Source organism: Haliotis cracherodii, unplaced genomic scaffold, assembly GCF_022045235.1.
Source record: "Haliotis cracherodii isolate W230 unplaced genomic scaffold, xgHalCrac1.p SCAF_1, whole genome shotgun sequence".
Classification (NCBI taxonomy): Eukaryota; Metazoa; Mollusca; class Gastropoda; order Lepetellida; family Haliotidae; genus Haliotis; species Haliotis cracherodii.
Genome location: NW_027266264.1, coordinates 10,133,506 through 10,145,001, shown reverse-complemented (window position 1 = coordinate 10,145,001; position 11,496 = coordinate 10,133,506). Strand labels below are relative to the sequence as shown.

At 39.5% G+C, this 11,496-nt stretch overlaps 1 protein-coding gene across 1 annotated transcript; it reads right to left on the bottom strand.

The window, feature by feature from the left end:
* Positions 1-1,247: 1,247 nt before the first annotated feature.
* Positions 1,248-8,914, bottom strand: LOC139459667 (protein FAM8A1-like). Its single transcript, XM_071241288.1, has 6 exons — positions 8,615-8,914; positions 5,861-5,962; positions 5,121-5,241; positions 3,620-3,746; positions 2,807-2,958; positions 1,248-1,625 (listed from the first exon to the last, which is right to left on the bottom strand). The coding sequence occupies exons 1-6, from the start codon at positions 8,910-8,912 to the stop codon at positions 1,475-1,477; spliced, it is 951 nt and encodes a 316-aa protein (XP_071097389.1). The 5' UTR covers positions 8,913-8,914; the 3' UTR covers positions 1,248-1,474.
* Between the last annotated feature and the right edge of the window lie 2,582 nt (positions 8,915-11,496).

The following is an 11,496-nucleotide window of genomic DNA, read 5'->3' as shown; positions in this document are numbered from 1 at the left end:
GATGTCTCGCCATCTACCACCCCCTGGGATACTGGTTGTTGGGGTCAAACCTGCACGAGATCAGGGCGCTAGCGGCAACATTTGCCCTACACTCCAATATCTCTCTTCACAGAATATTGCGAGGTTGTTACTGGCGTTCTGACTCGGTTTTTGCCACTCATTACCTCAGAAAGGTTTCTGATGAAGACGTGGAGGGTGTGCACCGTCTTGGGTCGCGCATCACGGCGCAAGCGGTCATATAAGGGGTGTGCCCAGCGCAATTCCGAAATTCCTCAGGCGTCAGACCTTGAACTGTGGTCAATCTGGGTCGACTCCAATGTTCCCACCGTCGTGGGTACAGGAGTGGGGGTCCCGCAAACCAGCGCCCTCACACCACAGGTGAGGGCGGCTTTTAGTGTGTTTCGTCCTTGATTGTACTTTGACAATTATGTATTTAATTGTCTGTCATGTATTCCAACCTTGTGATGCATGCTTACAAATACTGGAATTAGGTCATGCGCCTAATGCATACTTGAAGTAGGCTTGCTCTTGGGATATACAGTCCGAATGAAATTAATTTCCCTCTCTCCGACTGTTTAACCTGATCTAAGATTTAGGTCGAACGGATACTGTGTTCTCCTCCGCTGCGGCGATGAAATACCTATCCAGTGAGGCCATTTGGAGTCACCAATCGCAAAGATGATTGAGCCTTACGGTATGCGCTTGACAGTGCTTTGGTATCCCTATATGGTAACGCCAAGCTGGGAGCATGCGCATCGAGTGCTTCTGCCTAGTTGTTTACTTCCGCTGGTCGGAAGAGACACGAGCAGTCAGGTTTGGGTTGTTAGGTGCTCGCCACCACCTACTGTGGTAATCAGCCTTGGTTTAACAAGTGGTAACGTATTACTTAATGTAATTTGTAGAATTTTCCTATTCGGAATATTCTATAGTAATATGTTACCACTTTGGCTGATGCCCGCCCGACTGTCCCTTGAGCACTTGCTCTCGCTAGAGACAAGAGTGAAGGGTGTCACATGGCTGAGGTGGTTACGCACATGCTGCATGAGGTAATTGAGATCTCTGTGGTAGATTTCGCTATAAGAGCAGTTGTGGGAGACAACAGCCTCGGTATAACAAGTGGTAACGTATTACTATAGAATATTCCGAATAGGAAAATTCTATAAAACTGGAATATAAGCATCAGACGTTCTGGAAAATATACACATAAAAATATTATTTCTGCCTGACGAAACTTAACGTCAAAATCTATGTCATCAAAACCACACCATTTACCTCTTAATGACATAGTCATCACATTAAATAACATAATCATAATTTGACAGAATCAACATACTGAACTAATTATCTTAATTTCTCTGTGGCAGTCCCAATGTTTACTTAATATCACGGTCTGCTTAGAACAATCCCTTAGTAAGTCCAGCTACACAGAGATGAGAACCAGTATATCACAATCGGTGTCGGTCAAGGCCGTCCTCTACATGTTGTCTTCCTCCCCTGCTTGGACGACCACTGTGCTGGCAAGAACATCATAGGCAGCGCGACTGTACTTGAAGAAAAATACCGTGAGGCATGCTGGGAAGAAGAAGGCTATCGTAAAGTTCTTGATCACTGATCTCACAAGGGCACTGAAAAGCAAACATGATGACGTTAGACTTCAGCAGATAAATTATTCATTCTCATTGTGGCTACTAGACATTATTTTATAGTATACAACTTGATTTTTAAAAGGTAAATTCTTCAGAGTCAGGAAGGGATCTGAATGTGACAGACTGCTCGGAGATGTAGGAATGGTATTTAACACTGACACAGGAACTGACACATTTACAGTTAGACTTCAAGTCAAAACCAAAATACAATTACACATTTCAATAAACTATCATTGTGATTACTTCATGTTTCTTTACACTACATTCCTGGAACACATGCAACTGACAAGTAATAACAAGTGTATTTGTAGTGGTGTAATGAAACGAGGCCATTCGTAATTTAAGGCAGTGAAATGGCTCAACTCCGTGCTTGAATCTAGGAGTATATGGCTGCAAGAATGGCACCCTGTGCACGAGAAATATTACTGTTTGAGTGATGTAATCTGAGAACTCATTGGTTTGTGCAATTCCTGGTGTCCTTCCCACAGGACCTAGGCTATAACTGTATTTGTTGGTTACAAATAGCAACACTGCAAAATGTAATCCTGGGACACGGAGGAACGTTTTGCTTGTTTGTTTGTTGTTTAACGCCGCACTCAGCAATATTCCAGCTATATGATTGCAGTCTGTAAATAATCGAGTCTGGACCAGACAATCCAGTGATTGACATCACGAGCATCGATCCACACAACTGGGATACGATGACATACATCAACCAAGTCAGTGAGTCTAACTACCTGATCCTGTTAGTCGCCTCTTACAACAAGCACAGTCGCTTATTATGGCAAGCATGGGTTGCTGAAGATCTACTCTACCCCGGATCTTCACGGGTCTGGAGGAACGTAGTGTGTTCACCCTCTATTAGTAATAAGCTGTAGTACTCTGAGTTTCAGTAAAGTATGAATCACCAAAATATGTGTTGTAGAATTGTATGTTTCGGTTGCAAATACGATTGCAATAACTTTGATAAATCATTGAAGAATTTATCTATTCTGAACAATAAGCAGGTCTAAAATCATCCAAAATATTGCCCGAAATACCCGTCAGCCCAGCTGTTGTTTGTACATGTAGTAGCGTACTCATTCACTGATTAAGAGCATTATGCCCCGGTCAGCACTAGTCCAGCCATCCCTCAATCCCCTGTTCACCTGATAACTTACCTTCCCCAGCCAATGTTCTGTGCAGGATAGACAAGAATTCGGTTATGTCCCACATCGATGATGTCACTACACGAAACAACTTTCAATCCCAGAAGCCTCTTGCCAGGTGTTGAACCACCGATTGTTCCAATACCTTGACGTAAACATAATGTCTGAAATGTAAAAATTATTTTTGGTTACCATGGTTACACACTACCAGCCTTAGCAATAAGTGTGGTTTAAACTTTATTCATATACTTCGTCAACTTCACCTGAAACCTCATTATACATTTAATAGTATTAGCATAAATATTTCTTCTGAAACAAACAACAATTCTCAAACTACAGATTGAATACGTTCATCCTAATGTCAAATAAACCCAGAAATCAGTTTGAAGAATGTTTCTGCCGATGACCATAGTAACCATGGTAACACAGACAGGGATGTATCCAGTATTCCGAACTAAGTGCCCTTGGCAGGCAGTCTGGGGGAAAAAATCGTTAGTTTCTCAAATTGGCTGCTAAACAAACTTAGCCATAACCTTAGTTATCACTAACATAGCATGAATTGGGAAATTTATAGTTCCAATTTGGGAATTTTCACTGATATCTGCCCTTAGGGACTTAGGGATGAATATTGATGTCTGAGCAGGTCTAGAGCCATAGCTGATCTATCTATGATAAATAATCAAGGGCACAATGACTTTGATTAACTAAACACTTGTAAGCGCTCTTGTGCCAAAAGAACCCCATTTTACAAACCCATCCTATAACAATAAACTGATACAATGGTCAAACTCAACATTCAACACAAAGCATAGGTCAGAAACTTACCTCAAACATGGTAATAAGAAGTCGATTTACAATCTCCATGGCGATAACTTCAGATGTGATAGCAAAAGCTTTGTCATAATCCATTTCTTCCAGGTTGAAAAATAAATTGTAATCAACATTGCCATCCCTGAAAATAACCACGAAACATCATGAATAATATTAATATTAAGTCCTTAACACACAAAAGGTCTGAACTTGATCAGGAAAGAAGTATATGCTAAAAGTACAATCTTGAGCATTATCGAGAGTCAGTTTGACCTATTGAAGCAATAGTTATGTCAAAAGATTTCCCAATTTTACCACGTACGCATACAGCAGATGCAATAATCATTATATTCCTTGAAATAATGTTACAACAAAAACTTGACACAGCTTACATGATTAAAGTAGGTCAGCATGACCTGCTACTGAAATAATTTGTATATATATCAGGGGGTTTCTAATACCAAAATTTCTTTATTGCCCAAGGACAAGTAAACTTAAAATTCTACTTGCCCAGTCTGATTTTCAACTTGCCCTGCTAAATCGCTCGGAACCTTGAAACATGAACACTACACTCTCGACTTGATTTGTTTGTTTGTTGTTTAAAGCCTCACTCAGCAATATTCCAGCTATATGATGGTGGTTTGAAAATAATCGAATATGGACCAGACAATTCAGTGATTGATATCATGACTGATATCATCTATCCACGCAACTGGGATATGATGACATGCATCAACCAAGTCAACGAGCCTGACCACCCCATCCTGTTAGTCGCCTCTTACGACAAGCATGGGTTGCTGAAGATCAATTCTAACCCAAATCTTTACAGGACTTGATAGCATTCAAGTAACTATCGGAATTAACCGATGGAATGTCAATTGGGATTTTTATCCAGTGAGTAGACTGGTCCCCCTGCCTCCATTGCCCATGCACACTAATGCCACACAACAGTAGGCTAGCTGAGGGGAAGTATTAGGATAGGGAACAAGTCTAATCTAGCAAGGAGTTGAGTAAAGGGCGGTAATTACAAATTATTTTTGATGCGTCTACTGCTGTCTTTCGTACTTGCCCGTGGGCTTCTAAATCTTATTGTCCAACTTTCATGACACTTTATTTTCATTGGTCAGGCAAGTCAGGCATTCTAATTGAACACCTTGATTGAATGACCTTAACCTTAAGTAGGGTTCACTTAAAAAGGAAACCTTCAGCATTCAGGATGGCATCTCACACGAATACTAAGTCTCATAGACCAACAATCAGGGTTTCTTATCAGTTCCTTATCTAAGATATTCACTGACTGTATTTTAAAATGTCCCGAAGATCAAATCTGGGAATGACATAGAGATGTCCAATCAAATTTTGATAAATCATTTAAATGTCCCAATGCCATTTGTCTCTTGCAAAGTTGCAGCTACAATAAATGCATTTTGAGTACATTCATTATCATCTAACTTCTAAACAAAGCTTAAGGACTGAAAACACTACACAGCATATGATATGACACAGGTAGACTTACATGTAGCCCAGTTCTCTCATCACAATGACAGTAACAACAAGCTTAATGTAGAACAGCAGTGTGAAGTCAATCAGCTCAGCTGCAACTCTCTTCCAAAATGATGGCAATGCGAACTCGGTCCCTGAATTTGAAACATGTCTATAATTTTCACCAACATCTCTTTATGTTTTTAAGCAATACAAAAATACAAGCACACAATTTAAACAGAACAAGAGTTAGCACGAGAGTAGCTTATAATCATCATGAACATGATAAAATGATGTCCTATTTGCGACTAGTTTGTGTCTATATTAATTCATGAGTTCTACTTCTTATACCAATATCATGATTATACCGTCCTAACATAGCCAGTCTGTGACTTCGGCCACTGGTATGAAGCCAGAGAATAGTACAATCATGTTTACTCTACTTATCTCAACTAATAATTGTCAACACAACAACGCTAAATTCTTCTGAAAATGATGCTAAAAGCTGAGTACGACCTAATGGTCTCAAAACTGCATGAGGTGAATAAATAAATAAAATGTTGTAGTACTACACAATGTACTGTGCATACAATTTGTATATATTTATATGTTAGTATGTGTGTGTGTGCATGTGCGCTCGTGCATCTGTTTGTCTGTGTATTGCTTAAAGTTTCAATGCTGATGAAGCAACTGTAAGTCCTAATGCATCTTTTATAACTATAAATCTGCTACCATGTTTACTGATTACCAGTATTGTTAGTATCTCATACAGACCTTGTGGCCTCTGTCCTCCTGACCTCTCGGATCTAGCCTGGGCTGGCACTGTTTGACCAGTTCTTTGTCTCAGGTTATTATGGTTGTGTACTGAGTACTGGCCTGAAAAACAGGAATATCATTTCTTAAGCAAGTTAAGTATTATCATGTTTTTGTAAGGATTACCATAAATCTCATGTCATTAAAATGAATACCCTATTCAGACACAGAATACTGACTTCGAGCCGACCAGTCCTTGTTTTAGCCCCTTAATGCTCAGTGCCAGACAGTAAGTGAGTGAGTATGGTTTTACGCCGCTTTTAGCAATATTCCAGCAATATCACGGCGGGGGAAACCAGAAATGGGCTTCACACATTGTACCCATGTCGGGAATCGAACCCGGGTCTTCGGCGTGACGAGCGAACGCTTTAACCACTAGGCTACCCGACCGCCCCCAGTGCCAGACAGGGTAACAACAAGTACCATATCTTAATGTCTTTTGGTATGACGCAACCGGGGATCGAACCCCGTACATTCTGCTCTTCGGGCGGATACTCTACCACTAGACCATGGAGGCGGTCTGTTGAACATATTGAAGTCATGATAAAGTCATGTTGAAGTATCATGCATGTCATGTATTCTCTTTATCATCATGACCATGTTTATTGATACCACTATCAATATCACCATGTGAAAATGCAAGTAATCTTTGCACTGACAAAACAATAGGGCTATCACCTAATCATGCTAATCACAGTGATTAGCATTTGTGATAATTATCAATTATTCCACAATCAAATTTGGGAATGTTTACTAACATTTGCTGTAGACATGGTAGAAATGGTTTCTATATTTCGTTACCTGAGAACACCTCGATAAACTCATGCAATAAATAAACATGATAGACATACTCAGTTACCATGGTTACTGTATCAAGTGCACACTGAATTATCCATAAACAGAAAGGTATAATATACATAATACCAAGTCACATAATCATGATAACAGTAATATTAAACACATGTTAAACATAAGAAAACGTAGGAACAGTACCTATCATGGTTATGTGGAATTGGATACTTTCACTAACATATTTCAACACTGAACCTGGCTCCAATTTTAATAAATTCATCTCATGTATTAATGTAAACTCTATAGAGCTGCAAATTAAGCACAAATACAGAGATTTAGTTAGTCCTGATTAGAAGCCAATATTCAGCACTAAGTCTGCAGCAAATGTCAGCAAAAATACAGAGGAAGAGGCATATATGTTTAGCATGTTTAGCTGAATATTATTTCATTGAATGCAAAAATAAAATTAAATCTTAAATTTTAAACTCAATCTAATCCCAAAAGCTCAAAGTTAATTTAAAACGCCTTCAAAACCACTAATATCAGTCAGGGCTCAAAATAAGACAAAAAACAGGTGTGCTCAAGGCCACTGGTCTTGTTTTTCAGGTGTGCCATTTTGAAGTTATCTATATTACCCAATAATTATAACAAAAGACACCTCATCCATTAGATCAAAATGTTAAAATGTTATAAATGTGTTTCAAGGTTGCTGGTTCTGAAACCTGTTGAACCAGTGAAATTTTATTTTTTATTTTTCAATCTTCGTTTTCCAACTGGTTGACCATACTCTTTATTATTTTTTTTTTATCCCTTTCACATATAACCATGATTTGTTCCTTGAAAGCGGCCAGTTACTGGGAATGTCTCCTGTTGATTCATGATGAGATAATTTTGGCTTTTGTTCATCTGTACAATCACACATGTCAGATGTGTCGGCATTCAATTTTCGCTTCTTAGAGATTTTCTAATTTCAATATGATAGCACTAGTACTAAGCAATATAGTTTGTTTTCCTTGTTCGTTGTCTACAGTAACTTTATTAGAAATTAGAGCATCAGGCTAGAAAAAATATACGTATTGGAGTTTTACTTTTCAGACTTTCATTTTGACAAATAGTGCCGCCTGCTAGGATTTTCACAACAGTCCATTTGAAAAGCATGACATACGTAATATTTGTGATAATCTGACAAAAAACAAAAAGACGTGATTACATTCAAATGCACGGCCTATGTAATATGAAAGATATTCTGACAAAATACAGAAAGAAGCAAGTACATTCAAATGTATTTTATGCAATCTTGAACATCTCTTCAAGCGATTGTAAGATAGTAAACGGAAATCACTCAATATTAGCAATAGTGGAACATGCAACTAATGGGGAAAAGTCTTTCATTTCACTGTTAATTTTGTGAAGAAATGTATATAATAATGCACAGAGATATTTTTAATGACTATGACCATTCCCATGTGGCACTTACAAAAATTTTAACTGTGCCATTTCCTATTTTATGTGTGTTGCAGGCACTGCAGCACTAGTAATTACAAGCCCTGATCAGTCATTTCTGTAAACATTTTTATAACCTGATCATCATGACCATACATAATGATAAACACAAACATTTCATGGGGAAATCATAGAATCCTTTTGCCACCCAAATGTATTATTAAACACTAGATACAGCTCAAGAAACATTATTTATTATCGTTTGCCTCTCGTTTGCCTCTTTGATTCTTAGGGTTGTGTTAGGTTTAGGGTAGGTTACCCTAATTCTATCTTTAGCCCATGGATCCTTCAATGAAAATATTGGCGAACCTATTCTACATTGGCTTCCATTTTATAAACATTGGCTCTAAGTATCTTGTGCACTTCAGCAGTGTTGTCATGATTGTAAATTTCCCACAACTCATAAACATGTAGAAATACCTGCTGCTGCCGAACCTGTCATCCCTCCTGGCGGAGGACAACTCATCGCATACAGTGGCATCATTGACATGAAACTGTGCATGGAGTTCCAGCAATGATAGTGCCATAACCACTGGCGGACTGCTTGTGCGTATTCTCGAGCATTCTTATATGTGTTCATGTTGAAATCAGTTCCATTTGTTTGACCTTCAAAGCCTACACCCATTTGTCGGTTGGTAAACTGTACATTAGGGACGTCTGCATGAGATATAGTTGGGGATACATAACCACTTCGAATTTCCTGATCCTTGTCCGCCATCTTTACCGTGACATCTCGCTTTCTCTCGTTTGGAATATCCCAATCTCGTGACGTTCTCCGAGATACTAAGGAAGGGCAGGATTTCATTAGTAACATTTTTTTAAATGTCAAGCTGGACTGGGAAAAATCACTTCATAAATAATGTATTTACAAATGTAGCATTGCATAAGGAGAAAATGAATAAAATCAATCCAATGGAATCTTTGACTCGCAATGATATATTCATGGACCTCATTTACACTTTAAAGTTTACATCATCAAATAAAATTCTATCAATTTTAAAGCTTACACCACTTTTGAGAATTCGGGATTCAGAAAATATCTGAGGACGGAATTCGGTATATCTAGGGCATTCCAGAACATTACATGGACCCGCAAAAATCCGAGTTAGGTCTATATTCGCTCTTCACATCCCATGATTTTCGTGTGCTTGTCGTATGTGCTTGTCGTAAGGGGTAACTAACAGGTTCGGGCTGTCAGACTCGCTAAATTGGTTGATGTATGTCGGCACATCCCAATGTTGCATAGATCGATGCTCATGATGTCAATCACTGGTGAAAACCAACAGCTAGTGATCCAGGAAAGACAACTCAGTCCGAATGAGGAAACTTCGTTGATGCGTGTATAGTCACCGAATTTAAGCATAGAGCAATCTCATGCGTCGGTATTATCTAGCACGACTACCACAGAACTATGTACACCTGCATGTTGTCCCAGACATTTCCACTTGTCTCTCAACGTTTGTGTTGTACAATTTCAGCTTATTCAGTTTCATTAATGATACAGGTTGTTTTTTTAACGCCTCATAGTGCAGCTTTAGACGGCGGCCTGTAAATAATCGAGCCTCGACCAAACCAGTGACTGATATCATGAGCAACATTCAACGCCTTCGAGGTACGATGACACACAACCAGCCATGTAACACGATAACTGTCGTGTTCAACGTAAAATCAGTATTGCACATATGCAGGTGTAATCATTTCTTGATTACCCATTATTTAAGAAATAAACGACTCGTGGTCGTTGTTGATGGTAAAATAAAACACTGCAGGAAGAATAAACCATTAGTTGCGCAGTCCCGAGTGGTTTATTCTCCCCGCAATGTTTTATTGTATGATAATCAACGACCACCACTGGTTCAATTTCATGCTGCATCTAATCATAAGCTTTGAAAAAGAAACATGATCAGTCAAGCGTAAAAATATTTAAAAAAAACCCACTGACTGGCAACCTTATAACCGTACTGGCAATTTGTTAGACGTCACAGTCCTGCATCACTTTGGGCTTTTCCATCCATTAAGATGGTGCATGTGTGCGTGCGCGCGTGCGTGTGTTGTGCGTGCTTGCGTGTGTGTGCGCGTGCATGTGTGCGTGCGTGCGTGTGTGTGTGTGACATTTATTAATCAAGTTGTGTATCATGTTTTAGAAAGGAAAGAACATCAAGAGTGACTTTGATTTCCTCTCTTACTGAAGCATGATGCCCAGTTCGTCACCACCCCGGATGTTAAATACCGGTCAGTACACGAAAGGCAGGAGGAAAACAGGTCAGGCATGATAGGTTTTGAAAGAAATTGCTTGAGGGAATCACGATCATGCAGGAAGCACAATGTGCCCAATCACGCCGACGTGTGATTTCCTCCCAACCCCAGTAACTAACTTCAATAAAGTAGCAAGGTGTTCACTTATATTCCCAATTATGAATGCAAGTTGAACATTTAGTTGATATTTAGTATTCACTTCAAAGCCATTTCTTCCTATTGCAACCGTGAAGATCCGGGGTAGAATAGGTCTTCAGCAACCCATGCTTGCCATAAAAGGCGACTATGCTTGTCAGAGGCGACTAATGGGATCGGGTGGTCAGACTCGCTGACTTGGTTGATGCAATCCAATTGTGTGGATCGATGCTCATGATATCAATCACTGGATTGTCTGGTCCAGCCTCGATTATTTACAAACCGCCGTCCTATAGCTAGAATATTGCTGAGTGCGGCGTTAAACAACAAACCAACCAACCAACTTCCTATTGGATGTAAAACATCATACGAACTTTCATTTTAACCAAATAAAATCAGTAGTCATAGGAGGACATTACATAAGGTCGTTCTGACGGGACCCATAATGAGATGTCCCCAGATTATCGTTCAGCGGCAGCGAGAACCTAGATCTAATTTTGCACCAGATAGGCGAGATTGCACCAGATAGGCGAGATTGCACCAGATAGGGTTTGACAAAAGCTGCAGCCTGGGGATGACATGAGGAAACATTATCTACCCAATCACGTTGATGCATTTGTTTCCTCATAGGAACCAATTTGTTATTGTAATCTATAGAGGTAGATGAAGGTTGCTTTATACTGACGCAACTTGAGGTAAGTAATGCTTACGACGTTCAGTTTGGAGTATGTATCTTTCATGGTCAGTATCGTATCGTAATCAATGTTTTAACCATTGCAAATCAGTAAGGGGTGTGGGGAGGGGAGCGTCGTTGATAGCTTAGTCGTCGAAGGCACCGCAATACGCTGCGTTCCTTAGGGGTGCCATTGCTTGAATCCCCTATTCTGTTTCTCGGACTGTCAGCACCGGTC

What these genes read in the sequence shown, in the direction of transcription:
- LOC139459667 (XM_071241288.1), bottom strand. Translation starts at nt 8,912, where the DNA reads ATGGCGGACAAGGATCAGGAAATTCGAAGTGGTTATGTATCCCCAACT. An exon ending in GACAGGTTCGGCAGCAGCAG is followed by an intron (nt 5,963 to 8,614) that starts GTATTTCTACAT and finishes CCTGTTTTTCAG; the next exon opens with GCCAGTACTCAGTACACAAC. An exon ending in ATGAGAGAACTGGGCTACAT is followed by an intron (nt 3,747 to 5,120) that starts GTAAGTCTACCT and finishes GGTTATTTTCAG; the next exon opens with GGATGGCAATGTTGATTACA.